At 40.0% G+C, this 20,409-nt stretch overlaps 3 protein-coding genes across 4 annotated transcripts; 2 read left to right on the forward strand and 1 right to left on the reverse strand.

Moving 5' to 3' along the window:
• Window positions 1-117: 117 nt before the first annotated feature.
• glyctk (glycerate kinase) lies at window positions 118-3,865 on the reverse strand. Of its 2 annotated transcripts, none has more exons than XM_034082477.2 (5): window positions 3,545-3,865; window positions 1,672-2,058; window positions 1,433-1,584; window positions 1,167-1,342; window positions 118-1,074 (listed from the first exon to the last, which is right to left on the reverse strand). In XM_034082477.2, exons 2-5 carry the CDS (start codon window positions 2,025-2,027, stop codon window positions 184-186), a joined length of 1,575 nt encoding a protein of 524 aa, XP_033938368.1. In that variant the 5' UTR covers window positions 2,028-2,058; window positions 3,545-3,865; the 3' UTR covers window positions 118-183. The 2 variants fall into 2 exon arrangements, with proteins under 2 accessions (XP_033938368.1, XP_033938367.1); XM_034082476.2 differs by lacking the exon at window positions 3,545-3,865 and adding an exon at window positions 2,646-3,134.
• An 89-nt stretch (window positions 3,866-3,954) lies between these two features.
• On the forward strand, window positions 3,955-7,909 carry wdr82 (WD repeat domain 82). The gene is made up of 9 exons (XM_034082480.2): window positions 3,955-4,356; window positions 4,969-5,066; window positions 5,658-5,724; window positions 5,819-5,918; window positions 6,030-6,146; window positions 6,260-6,415; window positions 6,695-6,764; window positions 6,914-7,056; window positions 7,693-7,909. The coding sequence occupies exons 1-9, from the start codon at window positions 4,196-4,198 to the stop codon at window positions 7,720-7,722; spliced, it is 942 nt and encodes a 313-aa protein (XP_033938371.1). The 5' UTR covers window positions 3,955-4,195; the 3' UTR covers window positions 7,723-7,909.
• Window positions 7,910-10,530: 2,621 nt separating this feature from the next.
• On the forward strand, window positions 10,531-18,673 carry twf2 (twinfilin-2). The gene is made up of 9 exons (XM_034082478.1): window positions 10,531-10,944; window positions 13,645-13,823; window positions 15,970-16,065; window positions 16,177-16,281; window positions 16,396-16,410; window positions 16,644-16,769; window positions 16,947-17,097; window positions 17,560-17,681; window positions 18,088-18,673. Exons 1-9 carry the CDS (start codon window positions 10,848-10,850, stop codon window positions 18,253-18,255), a joined length of 1,059 nt encoding a protein of 352 aa, XP_033938369.1. The 5' UTR covers window positions 10,531-10,847; the 3' UTR covers window positions 18,256-18,673.
• The last annotated feature ends 1,736 nt before the right edge of the window (window positions 18,674-20,409 follow it).

Here is a 20,409-nt window from a genome sequence, read left to right on the forward strand (position 1 = left end):
ACAGCAATACTAGTTTTGCCTTCAGGTAGATAATACTAATAATAACTAACTAATAGTTTCACAAGTAAAATATCTAAGTTGACTTGGAAGAAACAGATACTACAATGCCAAGCCAGATAGACTGGTAAATTACTTTATTTATTTGATGTATTCCCTAGAACTAAATCCTCTTATTTTGTGAGATTATCCTATGTTAATAGGGATTGGTGGAATTAGCAGCATGTGCACATCCATCACATTGGTGCAGGTTAAGCCAGGTACAAGTAAGCGCTGCCCAGCAGAAAGACGTGAAAAAAACGTGTAAGAATCATTGTTGGTGAGGAAGTTGTTGACGTCCAGCCCCTGTGCTTGTGCCTCTTCGTACAACCCCCCGTCCGTGATGGCCCCCGCTGCATCAGTGGGTCCATCCTGACCATCAGTTCCACCGCTCAGGAAGACGGGGCCAGTAGGCGGGAGCTGCATGCCTCTCAGCTCCAGTCCCACTCGCAGAGCCAGCTCCTGGTTACGACCACCTCGACCCTTGCCTGTCAGCTTCACAGTGGGCTCACCTCCGGCTAACAGACACGTGGATCCCCATCCTTCTGTACGTCCTTCACCCAGAACCTGCATAGTACGGCAGAGGTCCCAGCTCTCCACTCCAACTTCAGGCCCCAGCTTCAGCAGCTCAGCAGCAATCTCTGGAGGAGGTTCCTCTCGAGAACATGCAAAGCGGGCCAGAAGGCCGTAGAGTTTGGAGACTGCCCTCACATCACCACACACTCCTGGTGCCAGCACAAGAGGGCGGAAACCTAATTCGAGAGCACGGCGACCTGCCGACTTGAGGGCAACACTGTTGGATCCAATGACGGTGTTGAGAACACGCCCCGATCTGCTGGATTCATTTGTTTTATGGCTCCTACTTGGACTTGGTCTCTCAAGGACCTCCTTTACTGAGGCTGGAAGCGAGTTCAACAGCTTGTAATGTTCAAGGACTGATAAAACTTCTTCAGGCCACACCTCACTTGGCACTGTGGGGCCGCTGGCAATGATGTCCAGAGGGTCCCCAATAACATCTGACAGAATCAGTGAAACTACCTGTGAAGAAGTAATTAGAGAAGTGATGTTTAAAGGTAAAGTGGAGAATGAGTTCCGTATGATAAAAAGTGGATTAAAGAAAGGTGTATTACCTGGGCAGGGTGAGCATAATGCGCAAGTCTTCCGCCCTTCAACAAAGACAGGGCGCGTCGCACAGTGTTCAGCTCTTGAATAGTGGCACCAGCACCTGCAAGTTTGCGGGTAACATCCTGTTTCTCTTGCAACGAGATTGGTGGGATGGGTGCAGGTAATAGCGCCGAACCTCCACCTAGACACAGTTTTGACACTTTGCATCAGTGATTTACATTACAAGGTATCATTTTGTAAAGAAAAAGCAACTAAAATATCAAATTCTTGCCTGATATCAGTACAAGTAGCAGGTCTTCCTCCGTCAGTTCACTGGCTAATTGCTTGATTACTTCAGCGGCCTTCTGGGCATCAGTATCAGGCAAGTTGTGTTTAGCTCCCTCCATGACTCTGATGCGACTGTTTTCTTTTAACAACAGGTGGCTGGGATAGAAGGGATACATTTTAATATTCTGATTACTCCTATTTGTGTAGAATCGTTGTTATTTACATCCTATGGTTTTTGCTTACTCTTTTCCGTTCTGCTGCAATGTCTGCTGAATCCCATGTGGCACGCTTACTACTCCTTTGACTAAATGATCCCCCAAAATCCTCTCTGCCTCTGCAGCCATACCCAGTACAGCTTTTCCGAAGCCCACCAAATGCAGGTTCTGTTTGAGTGTAAATGTGTGACCATTGATAATGACCGAGTCCTGCTTGCGCTCTATACTCTGTCGGACCACTGTGTCTGGCTGCACAGCTTCCACTGCAGCTGCAAACACCATGCGTGCCCTGGAGTCCATTGACATTTTGCACAACGCAGGTTTTCGCCTGCCCACGTGAACCAGAAAAGGCTGATGCCGAAACAGGGAAAGAATACGGGCCATGGAGAGTTCACTTGCTCTGAGCAGTAATTGCCTATGGAAATAAAAAAGTAACAGTTACAAAGACGGTTCCCACAAAATATTTTATTTTAAAACGCCACATAGAATTTAGCAATGTGCAGAGGGAAATGTCAGATATTTAGTTTTTCACAAAAAAAAATTGTGGCCACTTTTAACTCAAGTAAATATTGAAAATAACAGGACAATTGTTTATTTACTGTAAACCTGCTGAGTTTTCAACATTGTACACCCTAACCCATAGCACTACTAATTCTGCAGTTATAACTGGAATAATTGGCTCAGAACTCAACAGTAAAGTAATACATTTAAGGCGAGTGGTCACTTACAAATTGAAATATCATGTTGCAGAGTCCATTGACTTCTGGCTCTATTAAATATTACCCATGGTTAAATCTAAAGAATTCATGATAAGTGTGGTACCTATTCTACTCACATACATGTATCATTTCTTTATGTGTTGCTTGTCAGCTTACTAAAAGGCTGAAAATAAGGTTTTCAGAACCTTCAAACAAAACCCTACATAGATAATAGCTGTTATCATCATAAGCCAGTAACACATTTCCCGGAATAAGCTTTCCAAAGACTCATGAGACGGCCTACCTGCAAAGGTTGTAAATGGGATATAAAGCCTGTGGATTTCTGTTGAAGCCTGTATTGTAGACTCCAGCTCAGCAGTCAGGCAGTGTACGGAAATATGACCAGAGACTTACTGGAGTTGTTTACCCTGTGGGTAATGATTGACTTAATAGACCACAGGACCCATCAGACCCCTGACCACCCAGTTGTGCATCAGTCCCTGTAGTTGTTTATTTCTGTCCCCCAGGACCAGGCGAACGAGAAAGAGTAGTATCTCACTGAGTAGACTTTGGAGCCATTCATACTAGTTCAAAGATTACAAAACCTACAGTATAACTAGTTTGCACTGAATTCATGTTCATGCTGGTGACAAGTCTTGTTGTCTCTAAGTTTGCCAGGAATTGTTTTTTGACATAACGTACATTATAACTGATTGTATCAATATCACCGACCCTACAGACACAATTGGTAAAGTCAAAAATAAGCATATTAAATACATGTGTTTGTGTAGTTTATTATAGGCCATGACAAATTATTTATCCCTTAAGAAAAACACACACACACACACACACACACACACACACAGTGACTCGCACTGATTGAACCATAGACTGTGTAACTAACCGATTAACCACAAGATGCTCTTTAGTATTTAATGAATGCACTACTAATTCAACAAACTACGTATGTCATTGTATGAGACAAGAGTACAATAAATAAAATACAATTGGTGAAAGAGAACTGAACCTGAGGAGTTCCCGAGCACGAGTTTGTACGTTACCATGATCGCTGTCGACATTTTACACTGTTGTTGTTTTTTAGGAACCTCTAATATATCTATGCACCTGTGCAAATCTTCGCACTTTTGACATTATGACCAAATACACTACGCTGCTAACGGATAAGGTAAAATGGATTCCTACCTCACAATGTCTTGTTTGTGAGAACAAATCCCCCGGTGATGTTTTCGTCCTCACTTCTCCTGTGTCCATTTCGCTACCAAGGGCAAAACCTAGAAGTTGATAGAAACGAGAACAGACAATAAACTCTGTCTGAGAGCAGGCAGACAAAAGTGGCAGAAAGTGATGGACCAGACTGTTGACACAACAAAGACCTTATACGTCCATTCACCAGACAGGCAAAGAGAGGAATAAACTGTAAGATATAATTGTATTCTTAATTGGCTGTGTGAGCAAGTTATTGTCACTTTATTCGGGTTCTTTCATGGCTACTTTATGGAGGAATTTACGGAACATGGATTATTTTGTAGGTCTTCATAATGCAACTATCGCGATATCTAGCGTAGTTTCCGGACAATGCGCGCGTCAGGTGATGCGCGTCCCCGACGTGTGGAATGAAGGCGGTGCGTCTTTTCCCTCCCTCCTATTCCGAGGATCACCAGTATTACAGGCGGGCTTTTGTAGTTGTTTTTGAACTATTATACTTGTAAAAATAACTGTTAGCGCCATTGCAGTTCACATATATATATATATATCCGAATTCTAATAACTGACAATCGTAAACCGATTTACAGTAGAACGAGGGCCTGCTTCCTCTCAGCAGTAGAGGCCATCATGAAGCTGACGGACAATGTGCTGCGGAGCTTCAGGGTGGCTAAGGTGTTCCGAGAAAACTCAGACAAAATTAATTGTTTCGACTTCAGTTCAAACGGAGAAACGATTATTTCTAGCAGCGACGACGATTCCCTAGTCTTGTACGACTGCCAAGAGGGAAAGTAAGAGCCGTTTCTCTTTATTTTTGCTCTATTGTTTTTGACGTGAGGTACATGCTAAGCTAGCTAGCGGGCCTGGTACGATAATGCTCCGCAGCGATGTTATGAAGACAACATGTTAAATGTCTGTATTTGCATGCAGTTTCAAATCCTAAATTGATTCTGATTATTAGGGTTATTATTTAGTTAATATGTATATGATATCAAGCCATCGTACTGTTGGAAAAGGCTACGAATTATTTTTAAATTACCTGCTGTTACGTTGCAAAGAGTAGCAATCTTGACCCGTTTGAGTTTATTGCAATCCCTATTGGTTGATATGGGCTGCTTCTAACATATTATTTACTTACACGGATTATCAGTTATATTAAGTAATGAGCTTAATATTTCTGAATCAATGAGTTGATGACCAGAAAAATAAATCGACACCCAAATGTGCAGCTTTACTTATCTATTAGTATTTACAATAATCATTAAATGGGGTCAAGAATGTTGATCAGCAGTCCAAAAAAAACGACTGTCTTTGAATTTGGGCTGGAACTTTGATGTGCTGGATTAATTGAATACCAGTCAATGATCTAATGCTTTCTTTTTTACTCATCTGATTTATGGCAGACCCAAGAGGACCCTCTACAGCAAAAAATATGGAGTGGATTTGATCAGATACACACATGCTGCAAACACTGTGGTCTACAGTTCCAACAAAATCGATGGTATGTTGATGCTCAAGCCTCAAGGACTTGTTTGTAGTTTTTGTAGCATGAGTATCTGTTATGTTGTGATGTCATGTGATATTGTTGCTCTAATTGAAGAATGCCAAACGTTTCTGTTTTGCAAATACTAAATGAATTATTGTACTCTAGTTATAATGTGAAATGTGTGTTCATAACTACTGGGGAAACAGTTTTGTTGACTACACCGAAAATGTTGTTTTTGAAAAGCTAACCATCCTGAAATGCGAGTATTGTGTTGCATAAAACATTTTAGAAATGATCATGTCTTTCCTATTCGAATACATTTGACTTTTTGACCTATCATCGCTCTGCGGTTATTGCAAACAACCACCCGCGTGCCACCCTACTCACTTTGGTCTGAGGTAGTTGTTTGTACAGTTTGAGGGTCTGTGATTCTGCCCCATACAGGAGCTAACTGTACAACTGACTGCCTTGCCCACGGTTGAGTCTACTCATCATCCTCAGAGCCTGTAACCCACTTCCTGTTTGGATCACGGCCTAATTCTTGCTGCTGTTGGTCAAGTTGGATGTTTGCATTGTCATTTTTAACTTGTGTTAATATTTGTTAAGATACAATCCGGTACCTGTCCCTTCATGACAACAAATACATCCGCTACTTTCCTGGGCATAACAAAAGGTGAGGACTAGATTTACAAACATGTGTTGATTTGATGTTAGGAGTTTGAATTTCCTCTTTTCTCACGTGTTTCTCTTTTCTTGTGTGTAACCAGAGTGACCTCGCTCTCCATGTCTCCTGTGGACGACACATTTATTTCTGGTTCGTTAGATAAAACAATCAGACTGTGGGATTTGCGGTCACCTAACTGCCAGGTGAGAATCTTTTTATTGTAGCATCCACCCTGTTCAACTAATATGTAATATTAAATTGTTTAGGCTGGAAAAAGTTGATATTGACCTGCTCTTTTGATCTTTTAATTTCAGGGCCTGATGCACCTCCAGGGGAAGCCAGTGTGCTCGTTTGATCCAGAGGGTCTTATTTTTGCTGCCGGAATAAATTCAGAGATGGTTAAACTTTATGATCTGCGGTCGTTTGACAAGGTAAGAAGTGTTTGTATGACAGAGACTTACCATAATGTAATACAGTGTAATACTTGATATTTAGCTTTATTTTTAAAGGAGCTAAACATATTTATGATATCTCTTGTCCACAGGGTCCTTTTGCAACCTTCAAGCTTCAGTATGACCGAACGTGCGAGTGGACGGGACTCAAATTTAGCAATGACGGGAAACTCATTCTTCTTTCTACAAATGGTGGAGCTCTTCGTGTCTTAGATGCTTTTAAGGGTGCTATTATACATTCGTTTGGGGTAAGACACATCTCATTGATACACATAATGTCTGAAAACACTTGACACTTAAAAGTAAAAAAAAAATGTAAACAGAATCCACATCTCAATCACACACGTGCGCAGTGTGTCTGTTTTAAATTCAAAGCATCTGGAAAACCCTCACATGGTCAATCACATACATTACTGACCGTTTATGTTTTTAAGAAATGATGAGGATCATTAAACTTCCTACCAGTTGTTTGCTGTTCTGGTGTGCACATAATCATTTCTAATAGATGAATGTTCGTTCACCCACAGGGCTACAACAACAATAAATGTGTAGCGCTGGAGGCATCGTTCACGCCGGATTCTCAGTTTGTAATGATTGGTAAGTTTCCCATTTCCTCTGGACAAGGTCAAATAGCATTATAACAATCATAAAAAGCCTCGGGAGAGGAAAGTACCCCAAAGAAATACTGTGGGCTGTGGTCACGTTTTCATAAAATATATTTTTCTTTTGTTCATATATATTTGTAGGCTCTGAGGACGGAAAGATCCACGTGTGGAATGCAGAGAGCGGCATGAAGGTGGCTTTATTAGACGGGAAGCACACGGGACCCATCACCTGCCTGCAGTTCAACCCAAAGTTCATGACGTTTGCAAGTGCCTGCTCCAACATGGTGAGTGGGGGGGTGTGGAGGAAAGAGTGTAACTGTTGAAGATTCCAGAACCTTTGTAGATGCAATACATGGAGAATGTAGTCAATATAAAATGGTGTCACTCCACTGAGCATCTCATGGACTTAATCATCTTGTTCTTAGTAACATTAATATAAAATGTACTTATGTTTTGTAACATCCTTAAAGCTCACAATTACTTTTGTGTACATAAAACAAATGTATTCAGTACTATATAATGTTTGTTTCACCTTTTTATTTTGTAACTAATTGTCACTTTATCTATCATTGTCTTTCAATTTGAATAGTGTCATTTTATCCTTGTGTCATTTAAAATGATTTCATCTTTTTACGATTAGTACTCCCACCTGCAACTGGTGCTTTTATTACCGCTGCCCTCTGAACCTACATATGACTAATAAAACTTGACCTCCAAACTAAATCTGTACACGCGTGATAGAACTGTGACTTTGAGAGCGTCATGACTTTCAATCTTTGTCTCAGGAAAATGGAGAGAGCTAAATACTTTTTTGGAAAACTGAGAAACCTTGTATTTTTTGATTCGCCACATAAAATCACCAGCAAACACAAAGCGGTTCCGATGTGACGATACATTTTTAAAACGTTTTCTTCTTTCAGGCGTTCTGGCTCCCGACCATCGATGACTGATGAAGGCAAAGTGAGGGCTTCTGTTGGAGGCCAGAGACAGACAGACAGAGCAGCACAGCCAGCACGGTGTACATTTCACAGGAAGTGCTGTCTGTTCAATACAATTTGTAAATAAGTTCACAGAAATAGATCAATTGTCTATTCTTTTTTTATATTTTATATTTAACATTAAACTGTTTCTTTGTAAGATTTTGAGTTTGTCTTTTTCATTGCTGTGTTGTTGTTGTGGTGTGTGTGTTACACAGGTCAGAGAGAGTCCAGTGTTACCAGAAGTAATTGATCTTATTGAGCCACTGACTCAAAGAAAAGAAAATGTAATTAAATATGTTTTGTATTTTTGTCCTGATTCACTTTGGTATTGGTTTAGATAGTCAGATTAAAAAACAAAAATGGTTGACACATGAACAGGAAATAGTGAATTACTATAAATGTCAATGCTATTTAAATTACAATCTTACAACACTTTTGAAAAGTACAAATGATGTTTTTTCTTTCGTAAAATATTTATTCAAGCATTAAATCTGTTTGTTTGATAAGTCTTATGAGTTCCAGTTGTGAGATTACTTTTTTTTCAGCTTGAGTTCACAGTTAATGTGTATCGCCTTATTTTCCTAGGAGTTACTAGGAAGTTAGTTTTAGATTTGTGGATCAGAGATTGTAAAAAACTGTCACCATGTTCACATGATTTACACCGGAAAAACATCTTACACAATCTGTTGACTATCAAGTTTGCTATGCGTATAGTAAACTGAGATTGACAAAGGTAAATATGTTGGGTAAACTTTCCAAAACAGTATGCTCCTCTTGAAATAAAACCAAGCAGCTCCTCTTTTAGATGTTTTCCTTCTCATCCCAAATCATTGTGATTTCTAAATCATAAACCACAGAAAGTCTCCGACATAACACGTACTGTGGGGGAAACTTCTGTGTAGCAATGCAGGAGGAGTCACCGACTCAGGAAGGAGACACGGAAAGCTGGAGCTTTGATGTCAAACACTGATGGTTTATTTAGGAGCTTCGGCCGGAGAATTCACAAAACAAGAGCCAGAGGTTCTGACTTCACGGTAGAGTTGCCACGTCAATTCCGAAGAACTCTACCCCAGACCCATGTATTTAGCTAGTTCAGAGAGAATCATCAACATTGTGCTTAACAAGATAGAATCATAACACCTCTATCAGCTGACGCCAACAGGCAGGAACAGGGAGACAAAACACTGAGCACAGCAGCCAAGGTTACAGGTGCGTGTGTTCAGTCAGGACAGAACTGATAAACTGGGTCAAAGTTATGGGTCTTGGAAAATATTTCCCCAACAAGTATGCTACTATCTTACCAAACACTTGCTCGTGATAATACTTCTTGGCACGGAGGTAATTAGGTCTGCAGGTCAAAGTGACTTCCTACAGGCAGGGCCGCCTTAATGCACGGGCTGACCTGGGCTGAAGCCCAGGGGCCTACGGAGATCAGGGGCCTATCATGAGCCAATACAAAAGTTTAAAAAAAATAATTAATTAACTTTTTTTTTAATTTTATTTCGGATGTTTTTAAAAAACATTTAAATAAACAAAGTCTTGGCTTTCAGAATATGAAACTTTTATTTCCAAAATCACACGATAAATACATTTTTGAAGCTTGTAAAGGGAAGATGACAGCTCTCACTCGCCACTCACTCCCCCTCCCTCCGGCTGACATTATGAATGTAAGGCGTATAGTAATCATAGATAACACGGCAGGGTCCGTTACAGTTTGTTTTCATCTGGTTTCAAATAAACAAAGTCTTGGCTTTCAGAATATTAAACTTGTTTCGGCAAATTCAGATGATAAATACAACGTTGAAGCTTGTAACGGCATAATTACAAGCGGAGAACGGAGTAACTTGACGTCACAGCAGGCATAACAACAGCCTGTGTTTCTCGTGAGTGTTTTCCCTGGGAAACAAACACAATACACACAAACGCAAAAATACACAAACACACACACTCGCGAGCTTCCCCCAGACCAGTAATCCAAACGAAAATATCTTCCCTCTGTAGTATTTTGATAATTTGCTCCGCTAATCAATCAGATCGATGGATTCCAGAGATTTTTCTCAAACACGATGACTCCGAAACAGTCAGTGGGCACCACTTAACAGCCAATCAGAATGAGAATATGTTTCACATGTGACTTATTCAAATTGCGAGTGATTGAGTGACAGATGAAGGTTGTTTAGGAGAAAATGTTTGAGAAGAAAAAGTTTGAGAGTGGCGCTCGGCAAATGAAATTGTTGAGGGAAAAGGAGTTTTGAGACAAGCAGCTATTACAAAAAATGCCGAAGCTTACAGGTTAGTTTAAACCTGTAGGCCAGGATGAGGAGGAAGGACGGATGAGTTCTGGACCGAGCAGTAGCGGTGCCGGCCGCGGGGCCTCTGAGCCAAGTAGGCCGTCTGGTTCTGATAGCGATGGAGTAGCGGGAAAAGAAAAGCAGACAGGAGGGACATTATCTGTTGGAGGAGATGGAGAGGACGACGAGGACTTGCTACGTGGAGGGGAGCCAACGGCAACCGGACAAATACATGAGGGAGGCCCGATACGTCACTCATCTGGAGGAGAGGACCAGGCGCGCGTAGAGCAGAGTGGAGAAGTGCGATCACAGAGCCTGCCGAGGCTATACATGACTTTCATTTGTTGTTTAAATAGGGGGCCTACAAAACCATCAGCCCCAGGGCCTGATGGCAGGTTAAGGCTGGCCTGCCTACAGGTCCTGCTGAGTGGGGGATGGGTGTGAGTGTCACAGACTAGGACCCGGGGCTGGACACTCAGTCATTGGGAGCTAAATTTGGGAGAGAGGTGATCAGGTTCCAGGTCTGTGCACATGATACCGTCCTACTTACTTGAGCGATGCCCCTTCTCACACCAACACACTCTCAACAAGAGCAGACACACTCGGCGAACCTCTTTTTCAGAACGGAATTTAGTCTGATCATCTGAAGTAAATCACTTTTTTTAACAGGCTTCCCTTTTTGGAGTTCAGTGTTTCTTGACTGGACTGAATATTTGGGCCTGGTGCTGTGGAGCTCCAGTCCTCACGCGTCTTTCAACACCCGTACTCTAGTGCTTGGTGGGAGGAAGACACCGCTGACCCGAGATGTTCCTCGCACTAGTGGTGACGCCAGAGCTGAGGGAGTTTCTGACCAAAGCGAGAGGTGGAGCACTCCGCCTCCTCAAGGTGTGCATCCAAGACGGTGAGTGAGTCTCAGAGCAGCAGGCGACATGGAGATGAGTTGGCCCTCAGTGTGAAGAGTGAGATAGCAGATAGGTCATTCATGGGTTTTTTTGTTTTGGAAAGATTTTTTTGATTTCTTGTAAGTGGATTACTTTGAAACTGTGAAAAAAAACATGTGACACAATGTGCTGGGCAACTTTCCAGAGCTTTCAAATTACCAATTGACACTCAACAAATCACTGTCATCTGGAAAAACAAGTTCTTTATGCAAGTAGTGATTGTCCATGATTTATTGCTTTTAGTTATTATCAGACGAAGAAACTAAGGTGGTCAAAGGATAAAATGTTACATTAACACTCATCATGGTCCCAAGATGTTACCAGACAAAGAAGACACAACAAATCACACAATCCCAGAATCTAAAAACATGTCACAACGATTTAAGAAACAACAATACAAAAAACTAAAAGAAGGACAGTTAAATTCATTGTTAATTAATATCATTAACCATTTGACTTGCAATTTCTAGAAATATCTGCTCGTGTCAACTTATCACACATTTTTGCCTCTGTGTGGACATTTCAATCAAATTTTATTTATAGAGTTGAAAGAATTAAGTGTTTTGAGAAAAGCAAAGACAGCATGAAAATGTAAACATAGTTTTATGTAAGAGTAATACATACATTGGTTTTACTCTGTTATCCCTTTGATAATTTGGTGACCCCTCAGATTTTCTTGGGACCCTTCAGGGGTCCCACCAACAACTTTATACTATAAATTAAAACATGTCTGTAGTGACCTCGAGTGGCTCAAAATGCAAAGTCAAGTTTTCCCTTTTTCATGAGCTGCAAACTTTTCTTAAACTATAGACCTCTGGTTCCCAAAAAGAAAAAAACATATTTCTGTATTGACTAATGTAACCTATCGGTCAACAATATTTATTATCATGCAAATCATGAGAGGCCTAAGAATCATTTTATAACTGTTATATTTTGTTTATGTAAAGATGGCATGAAGGTATCCAATGTATGTATGGCTTCATATAAAGAGGTCACGAAACAAAAACAAAGTTGCTTAACCGGAGTTACAGACCGTATCTAACTGGTAGGAGAATAGTGGAGGCGTGTGAAAACAGACATTCAGAGTGTCAGCTGAGCAGTGAGAAATTATCATTGAGGCAATAGGTCTCATGGCAGCTTATGGATGAGGACTGATATGTTCATGAGATGTTTATATCTTGTTTTGGTATGTGACACTTTAATCTGATTCATGGCAGACACATTCTGTTGCTATCTTTGTGGACTGTGCCTCCCATATAAAATATGTGTCCTCATATTTTGAAGTATTGATGTCAACAGATATGAGTTTTCTGCGAAAGAGACAGCCCGTCTCGTGGCAAAAAGAGTGACAGGCCTGCTTCACTTTCTTACTGAAGCACTGGGATCTTTCCAGGCGTCACTCGACTATTTTGAGCGACACGTGACGTGACTTGGTTGCTTGCTGCTGCCAGCTGACACTCATGTTCGTTCCACTTTTAAAAGAGAAACAAGGTCCATCTGGTTGATTTCATCACAGCTGGCTTTGGTACGCGACTCGGACAAAAAGTCCTCTGATAGCTTATGACTGTATAACCTTGTTTTAAACTTGAAGTTAGAAAAGTCATGTGTTTACATTCAGTTAAATACTGACATGGACCAATAAAGATTGAGCGTATGGCTGAGCAGGAATGTGTTGTGGCTCAGAATAGAAATGAGCCCCAAGAGACAGTCAGGAAATCCCCCCGCACCCCACAAGGACAGCATTTAGGTGTATGATTCGTGATTTCCAAGCCTAGAGTTTTGATTAGGTCATGTTAAAAACTCATCCTGACAAAGCAGTCAGACATTGATCAGTGACCTTATTCCACCACAGGGTGAGGGTCACCACATGAAATAACAATGTGGACTCTCAGCAGGTTTTCAGATGTTATCAGTTTAGACTTGAGGTAGTGACAAATGATACGTGTTTGTTTCTGATGGAACAGGGGGCTGAAACAGTCAGTCCGAAAATATTTTCATAATCAACCAAAAATGCCAAACTTGTTTCAGGTTCCAGCTCCTCTAATGTGAAGATATGCTTTTGTCAGTGTTATGGCACAGTATACTGAACACTGTAAACTGGAATTTTGGTCCGACATAAAAATGATATTTGAAAGTATCACCTTTGACTTTGAAAAGTGAGCATTTTGACAATTTATAGAATAAGCCATTCATCTATTTATAAGAAACATAATCTGCAATTTAATCATGAATCAAAATCATTTTTGGTTGCAGTTCTGTTTGACCTAAATAAAAGGATAAAGATTGACAAGGGCTACGTAGACAGTTTTGAGAGTTTGTTATTGTATTTGAATACCATCACATTATGTTTAAGTTGGTTACTCTAAAATATGAATACTTCACTAAAAAAGTATATGGTTTGTTGAGATTATGTTTATTATCAAAAGTAAATGACTTAATTAAAGATTTTTAATTGTATTTGACCAAGTTAGTATGAATGTGCATGTTCAACAAACAATGACAAATAACAATGACATTCTGTCTGAAATTATATATTAAATGACTACATATTTAATTATCCTCCTACATGTAAATGATTATCGTCTGTGGCTGTACTGTCTGTGTCAATGTGCTCCATATGGGGGGGTGAGGTATGTGATGCGTTGTGGTCTGATTTTCAGAGCAGCTGGTGCTGGGGGCCTGCAGAGAGCCGGAAAAGAGCTGGGAGCAGGACTATGACCACTTCCTGCTTTCTCTCCTTTACGACCAGGAGCCCTGCTACATCCTGTACCGCCTCGACTCCCAGAATGCACAGGGCTACGAGTGGATCTTCATATCGTGGTCTCCTGATCAGTCTCCAGTATGTCGTTGAGCATATTTTTAATTCTGCACTAAATACTAAAGATCCATGCATACATTGCTGTTGATAAAGAAAGCCTCAGATATACACACTTTAAGGAAATAGTTCTATAGAACAGCACCTCAGTCAAGCTGTGCTGAGACGGTTGATTTAATTACAGCAGATCAGCGACTTGTCATTGTACCAAAGGCTTTCAAATACTCTATCTAAGATATCTTTGATGAAATCATCAGGGTTTCAGGTTAAATCAGAGGGGTGCCTCTTTAAAGCAAGTCTTTTTTTGCTTGGTGACTTTACCAAATAAACAACGTTTGATTTCCAAGGGGTTTACAAGTGTTTGAATGAAGCTAAAGTACATTGGCTCTATTAAAGGGGACATATTATGCAAAATCAACTTTGTCATGTATTTTATACATAAACATGTGTCCCCTCTGTGTAAAGAGATTATGAAAGTTTCAAGAAAAAAGATTCTCTCTCTTTTTGTCCTGATCCATTTATATAAAGACCTGTCTGAAAATGAGCTGATCAGATTTTGGCCACTTTATGATGCCATAACGATTCTTTGGCTTGTGTAACCATTAGCCAATCACCAACCAAGGTAACCCCCCCCCCACACACACCTTATCACCTGAATCTCCTCCTAGAGCACCATTGTGTTATCACATTGGTGGCGTGGGGAGTGGCTCCTTATTTTCATCTAAAGTAACAGACAGAGAATCAGCACTTTTGAAACAGGGCTGAAACAGAGGGGATTATGGGATGCTACAATGCATGATCTGTTTGGTATTTCTAGCCAAACACTTCAGAGACATGTTTTGTATATCTGAGACCTATAATATATTGATGAAAAACACTATAATAGGGGACCCTTAATTCAATTAAAAACCTTTATTTATCCAGGTAAAATCCCATTGAGATCAATGATCTCTTTTTCAAGGGAGACCTGCCGCAGTAGGTTCCACAAGAAGACATACAAACATAAACAACCGAACAATAAAAGGACATCATACAGCAAAATGTACAGGGATTACAATTTACATATCTAACCACATGTACAGGTACCAACAGCATCTGATTTTGTAGCATCCAACCGAGCTTTGAAAACATGTAGTGGTACTAGCTTGGTAATTTTCCATTCTTTTTGCAGACTGTTCCATGTTAGTGGAGCTGCACATCTAAAAGCTTTCTTCCCTAAGACAGTCCTAGCACTTGGCACATTTAATAAAACCACAGCATGCGATCTCAGGCAATAAGTAGTTTCAATTCGCCGAGAGATCAGGGAGCAGATATAAGATGGTAGTTTATCCAACATGGCTTTGTAAATGAAAAAGTACCAGTGACTGAGCCTCCATACAGTAAGTGATGGCAAAACCGCCTTGGTATACAGGGTACAGTGATGCGTAAGTGCTTTACAATTTGTCAAAAATCTCAGTGCACTGTGATACGCAGCATCTCACTTGCTCAGGTAATGGGCAGGTGCATTCATATATAACAAATCACCATAGTCCAGCACAGGTAAAAAGGTCACAGTGACCTTGAAAAGTGAAAAGTGAATGTACTTTGAAGTAGTTTACTTCAATATTTCATGCTAAACTAAATTCAGGAGTAAAATGTTCACTTGTATTCCCTAACATTATTTTAGACCAAGTTATTCGTTTGTTTGCAGATTTAGATCATTAATACAAAATATAAATCATCCAACCAACTATGGTGTATTACTGTAGATACCCACCTGCTGAGCAGTGCTGAGTTAGCTCTATATTTAACAGTTGAAAATAAAAACTGATGCACACAAAATAATGCATCCCTAATTATATTACTTATTACCCATAATTACTTATATTATTTCAAATTAGCCCATGCTGCAAAAGAAATACTTATACTTTTGTTATATTGATGCTCTATTGATACTTTAGTTCTTTCACTAAGTAAGATTTTGATATGCTGGACTTTTACTTGTGACAGAGTATGTTTACACCTATCCTACCTTATGCTATCTGGATACTTCATCCACCCCTGAGTAATCTTTAGCAATGAATTGAGCAATTTTTTTGTTTTCCCTTAGTGCAAACCATTTGAAAGGAACACTCACCAGCAACACACAGTATACAAACAGTGCATATCTTTTCTCCTCCTTTGGCTGCAGGTGAAACAGAAGATGTTGTATGCTGCCACCCGTGCCACAGTAAAGAAGGAGTTTGGAGGTGGCCATGTGAAGTACGAGATGTTTGGCACAACCGAGGTCAGAAGTATTTGAAATTCTTCCTGATCTACTGTGACTGATTGTTTTTTAAAGTGTAATGACGTGTGGTGTTTGACTCTTGTTTGTTTCTTGTTGTGTTTTCAACACTAGGAGGACATTTGTTTGCTGGGATACCAGCGCCATGTGTCCTCCTGCTCAGGTCCTGCCCCGCTCACACTTGCTGAACAAGAGCTGCAGAGGATTAAAATCACAGAGGTGAGAGGTCGCCATACTCTCTGCAGTGTTGGCATTGTTTCACATGCCTCGTGTTCGTAATACATCCGCCTTTCTTTGAAGTATAACACTTTGATGTGATTTTATTCTTTTCAGTGCCGGGTTAAACAGGTATGTTGATACAGTGTTATAAATTCAAATTTGAGCTGGATGGGGAAAGACAAAGAGAACATATCCATTGTTTGTGATAAGTGGTCATTTTATATACGATATATACTATAAGGTAAGTCATAAAGGAAATGTGAGGCTATGTTATCCAATGAAATATTTGCTTAATTAAGACGCTTGAAGAGATAGTCAACTATTTTGTGTGTGTGCATGTGTGTGTTTGCTGCCCCCTGCAGGTGAAGACAGAGATCAGCGTGGAGAGTAAGCACCAGACACTTCAGGGTCTAGTTTTCCCTCTGCAGGAGACTGCCAAAAGAGCCCTGCAGCAACTTTCCCAAAAACGCATCAACTACATTCAACTGGTGAGCCGTAGGGGATTAGTTCAAGAGTATGAAAATGAGCTACCTCGTAAAAAAGCCAGTGGCATTTTTCCAGTTTAAAAAAAAAGTTATCATCAGGAGCAATTAATTCCCCCGTGCTTCTGTGGTTGTATTCTAAGAAACACATCCTGTACACTGTGCATTATTTATGTGTTCCAGAGGTTGGATGTACAGAAGGAGACAATCGAGCTGGTCCACTCCAACTCGACAGAAACTCGTGAATTGCCCCACAGAGTTCCCAAAGACACTCCCAGATATCACTTCTTCCTTTATAAGCACTCTCACGAAGGAGACTACCTGGAATCTGTTGGTATGTCACTGATTTCCTGAAAATCCTCTGCTATTCACATCTGTTTCAATATGTACACGCAGGCACGATTAGGTTCACATCTGTACACCTGGACTGCAGATGCTCAGAGATGTTGAGAGAGAGTGCAAGAGTACATGCCTTCATCCGCATCAGTGGTTCCCAACTGTTTTGCCTAGTTGACGCCTTAAAATAAAGCAACAGTTACTTGTAAATTGGATGACAGAAAATAGCTGCTGTGAGCATTTCAACTGAATATTGATTTTTCCTGCTCTATTTATTTACCTTGATGAATTTGTGTAGGCCTTGGGAGGTGAAATAGTCTGTATTTACAAGAATAAAACCGATAAAATAAATTCATTTTAAACCATCCAGATCTTAGGTACCTCTTTTGAGTGTTTGTTCCCTGATCCACATCAACATAACATATTCAAAAATATTTTGTCTTTTTTTTCCTGCATGCAGTGTTCATATACTCCATGCCAGGATACAGCTGTAGCATTAAGGAGCGGATGTTGTATTCAAGCTGCAAGAGTCGACTACTGGAGGACGTGGAGAAAGATTACCATTTGGAAGTTGCTAAAAAGGTAACAAAGGGATACAACGATCATTTAAGACAGTTTAATACATGGTTGTAGTATCCATTATAACAGTCTGGTCATGTTCTCTGAAATATTTTCATTAAAAAACGAAATGAAAAAAAGATATTCAGTGTTTCTCCTCCAGAGTTGTTGTCCCTGTGAAAGGCTTTGAAAGACACTCAGATTTGAAGACATAATTTACAGTTGAACTGAATAGTTGATATATAAATAATAAAAAGAATAAGGAGGGGATGGTTGCATTAGGGGATTAGAACCATGACCTCAGCATTTCTTAAATCCTGGTTTCAGTCCTGGTTGTATTCACTACCTTTAAATGTAATTGATGTTCATACTAAACACTGAGTACTCATTCACCTGCATGCTTGTTTCCATTGTTCTGCCTCTTGTGCAGTTGGAGATCGATGACGGAGACGAACTGACTGAGGACTTCCTGTATGACGAGGTCCATCCCAAGCAGCATGCTCACAAACAGGCCTTCGCTAAGCCCTGCGGCCCGGCAGGAAAAAGGGGACACAAGCGCCTCATTAAGGGGACAGGAGGCACCCTACAGAACAGCTAGAGGCGGACCCCTTCCTCCCCATAGTCCCCAGACCCTCTAACACCCATAGGCCCAGAGGAATGAGCACAGTGGTGGACTTCCTCTGCTGCTTGTGTACAACACTTGTGCTTTATAAATATGTTTTTGATGATACAATAATGGTCAAATATATGTCTCTCCCACAGACATGTCTTATAAAGACAAACTATAGATAACATGTGTAAGAAAACATGACTCAAATCCCTAATCAAAAAACAATCAGGCTAAACACTGACAGATTAGCTTGTTGTTGTATAGCTAATCTGTCTGGTTCTTTCATATGTCAAACATTTATTTCTGCCATTTACAACATACAGATTACAAGTTTTGTATCAGCAATGTTTGTCTGAGAATATGAAAGGAAATTTCAAATAAATGTTGTTTATACTGTGATATTAGACCTTCTTGATACAAATGTGTGTTATTATTCAGCATGCAATGTTTAACCCTAAATATATATAAATATATATATAACACTGAGTTAAATCTTTAGACTAGCATCTGTCTTGATCATAACAACCAGATATATATTTTTCGTTTTCACATTTGAGCCCTTTAAGTTCTATTTTGTTTACATATTGCCACGGATAGCAACAACACTGACATTATACAGCAGCAATAGGTGGAAACCATGAGCAAAATCATTTGTTTTTCCCACAGGGAAAACATGATAAAGCTGTTTTAAAATACCATTTTGAAGCCAGTGCTGCTCTATTGAAATACATACAAGTGCATAGGTACATGCTGTAATGGCATGGTCAACAAATGTATTTTTTAACGGGACATTTTTGTCCTTAGTCCCTGAGTGTATTTAGCTTCACAGTTCATTATAGACTTATTGGAGCTGTGGTTGCTGTGGCTGTTTTTGCACAAAAACTGAAGCCATATTAGAAACATGGAAACCCAATGCATTAACTGGGCCAACATTATTGTAAAATTAAAAAGCCGTAACTATTCCAAGAAAGGTACAAGGGTTAATCCATGGACTTTGTGTTGTTTGTGGCCGAAATCTCAAAGAATAGGAGTTTTAAATTAGACGAACAGTGAGCCACCAAGGGGACAGCCCTCTGGTCATGGCAGTGAGACTGCAGTGTTTGAAACGCTGCACCGTGTTGATTTAACAACATCAGCAGGAGTTCTGGCTAATGTGGCCTCAGAATACAAAAACAATGCGCAACTCTGCCCGCGTCAAACGACGAAAGGTCAATAGTTACAAAATGACTTTTCAGGGCTCTTTTAATGCAGACACTCTTTTTCAATTTTTTATTTTTTTTAAATCTTCACAATCTGTGTAGATGCTGCATACTTCTTCAACATGCTTCTGCAAAACCTCTGAGGAACTGGACACACTCTTGTAGTCTGCCACTAATGAGTGCACACAGAGCAGAGGGGATGCTCTCTCAGGCTGTTAGTCAACTAATTGGTCATAAAGGCTCTTGGTTGACTAAGAAATCTTAAGCTGATTAGATGTATATGCTTTTATTTTGAGGGGTGCTCACATGCTCACAATCACGTTATGATCAGGCATTATAACTACCAGGTCAACCGCCTATAGTTTATGATTTGATAATTAGCACTGAACACAACTGCTACAGGCCGATGGGTTTCATTTGATTAATACTGATTTTATAAACTAAAATAATGGACATAGTCAACTTTTGGCTTCATGGTTGTTCTGTATGTAAAGTAAGGATAACACAAAAAGCTGTTAAATACATCTTTAGGGATGATGACTTTTACTACTAGCTGAATATTAGTTCAAATGTTTCAATCTGGAATAAAGTGGTGGACAAACTAATTTCCATTGCTATCACCTCCTAGAGCAAAGCTGCAACTAGGGCAACAATACCACTGTCAATCTGTTTATTGTTCATTGTGTAGTGCACTGTCATTATCACATTTATTTGCAAATTAAAGTAACCAAATTATAGTTACAATTGTTGGACGAAAACAAACCTTTTGTTCTGATCCCTGTGAACAAAGCTCTGCTGATGAATAAAGTTTTCTCTCAATAACCAGCAGATGGATTTATGTTGCTGATTCCAGGCCATTAAAGCTTTTCTCAGAAATAGTCTGGATAAAGGCCCTTTTTTCCCCTCCATGTTGGAAGAGACAAACAGTTATTCCTTTGTGTCT

This window comes from Pseudochaenichthys georgianus, chromosome 5 (assembly GCF_902827115.2).
Source record: "Pseudochaenichthys georgianus chromosome 5, fPseGeo1.2, whole genome shotgun sequence".
NCBI lineage: Eukaryota > Metazoa > Chordata > Actinopteri > Perciformes > Channichthyidae > Pseudochaenichthys > Pseudochaenichthys georgianus.

What these genes read in the sequence shown, in the direction of transcription:
- glyctk (XM_034082477.2), bottom strand. Translation starts at nt 2,027, where the DNA reads ATGGCCCGTATTCTTTCCCTGTTTCGGCATCAGCCTTTTCTGGTTCAC. An exon ending in GCTACTTGTACTGATATCAG is followed by an intron (nt 1,343 to 1,432) that starts GCAAGAATTTGA and finishes AACTGTGTCTAG; the next exon opens with GTGGAGGTTCGGCGCTATTA. An exon ending in ATTATGCTCACCCTGCCCAG is followed by an intron (nt 1,075 to 1,166) that starts GTAATACACCTT and finishes ACTTCTTCACAG; the next exon opens with GTAGTTTCACTGATTCTGTC.
- wdr82 (XM_034082480.2), top strand. Translation starts at nt 4,196, where the DNA reads ATGAAGCTGACGGACAATGTGCTGCGGAGCTTCAGGGTGGCTAAGGTG. An exon ending in TTCTCAGTTTGTAATGATTG is followed by an intron (nt 6,765 to 6,913) that starts GTAAGTTTCCCA and finishes ATATATTTGTAG; the next exon opens with GCTCTGAGGACGGAAAGATC. An exon ending in CAAGTGCCTGCTCCAACATG is followed by an intron (nt 7,057 to 7,692) that starts GTGAGTGGGGGG and finishes TTCTTCTTTCAG; the next exon opens with GCGTTCTGGCTCCCGACCAT.
- twf2 (XM_034082478.1), top strand. Translation starts at nt 10,848, where the DNA reads ATGTTCCTCGCACTAGTGGTGACGCCAGAGCTGAGGGAGTTTCTGACC. An exon ending in GGTCTCCTGATCAGTCTCCA is followed by an intron (nt 13,824 to 15,969) that starts GTATGTCGTTGA and finishes CTTTGGCTGCAG; the next exon opens with GTGAAACAGAAGATGTTGTA. An exon ending in ATTTGGAAGTTGCTAAAAAG is followed by an intron (nt 17,682 to 18,087) that starts GTAACAAAGGGA and finishes CCTCTTGTGCAG; the next exon opens with TTGGAGATCGATGACGGAGA.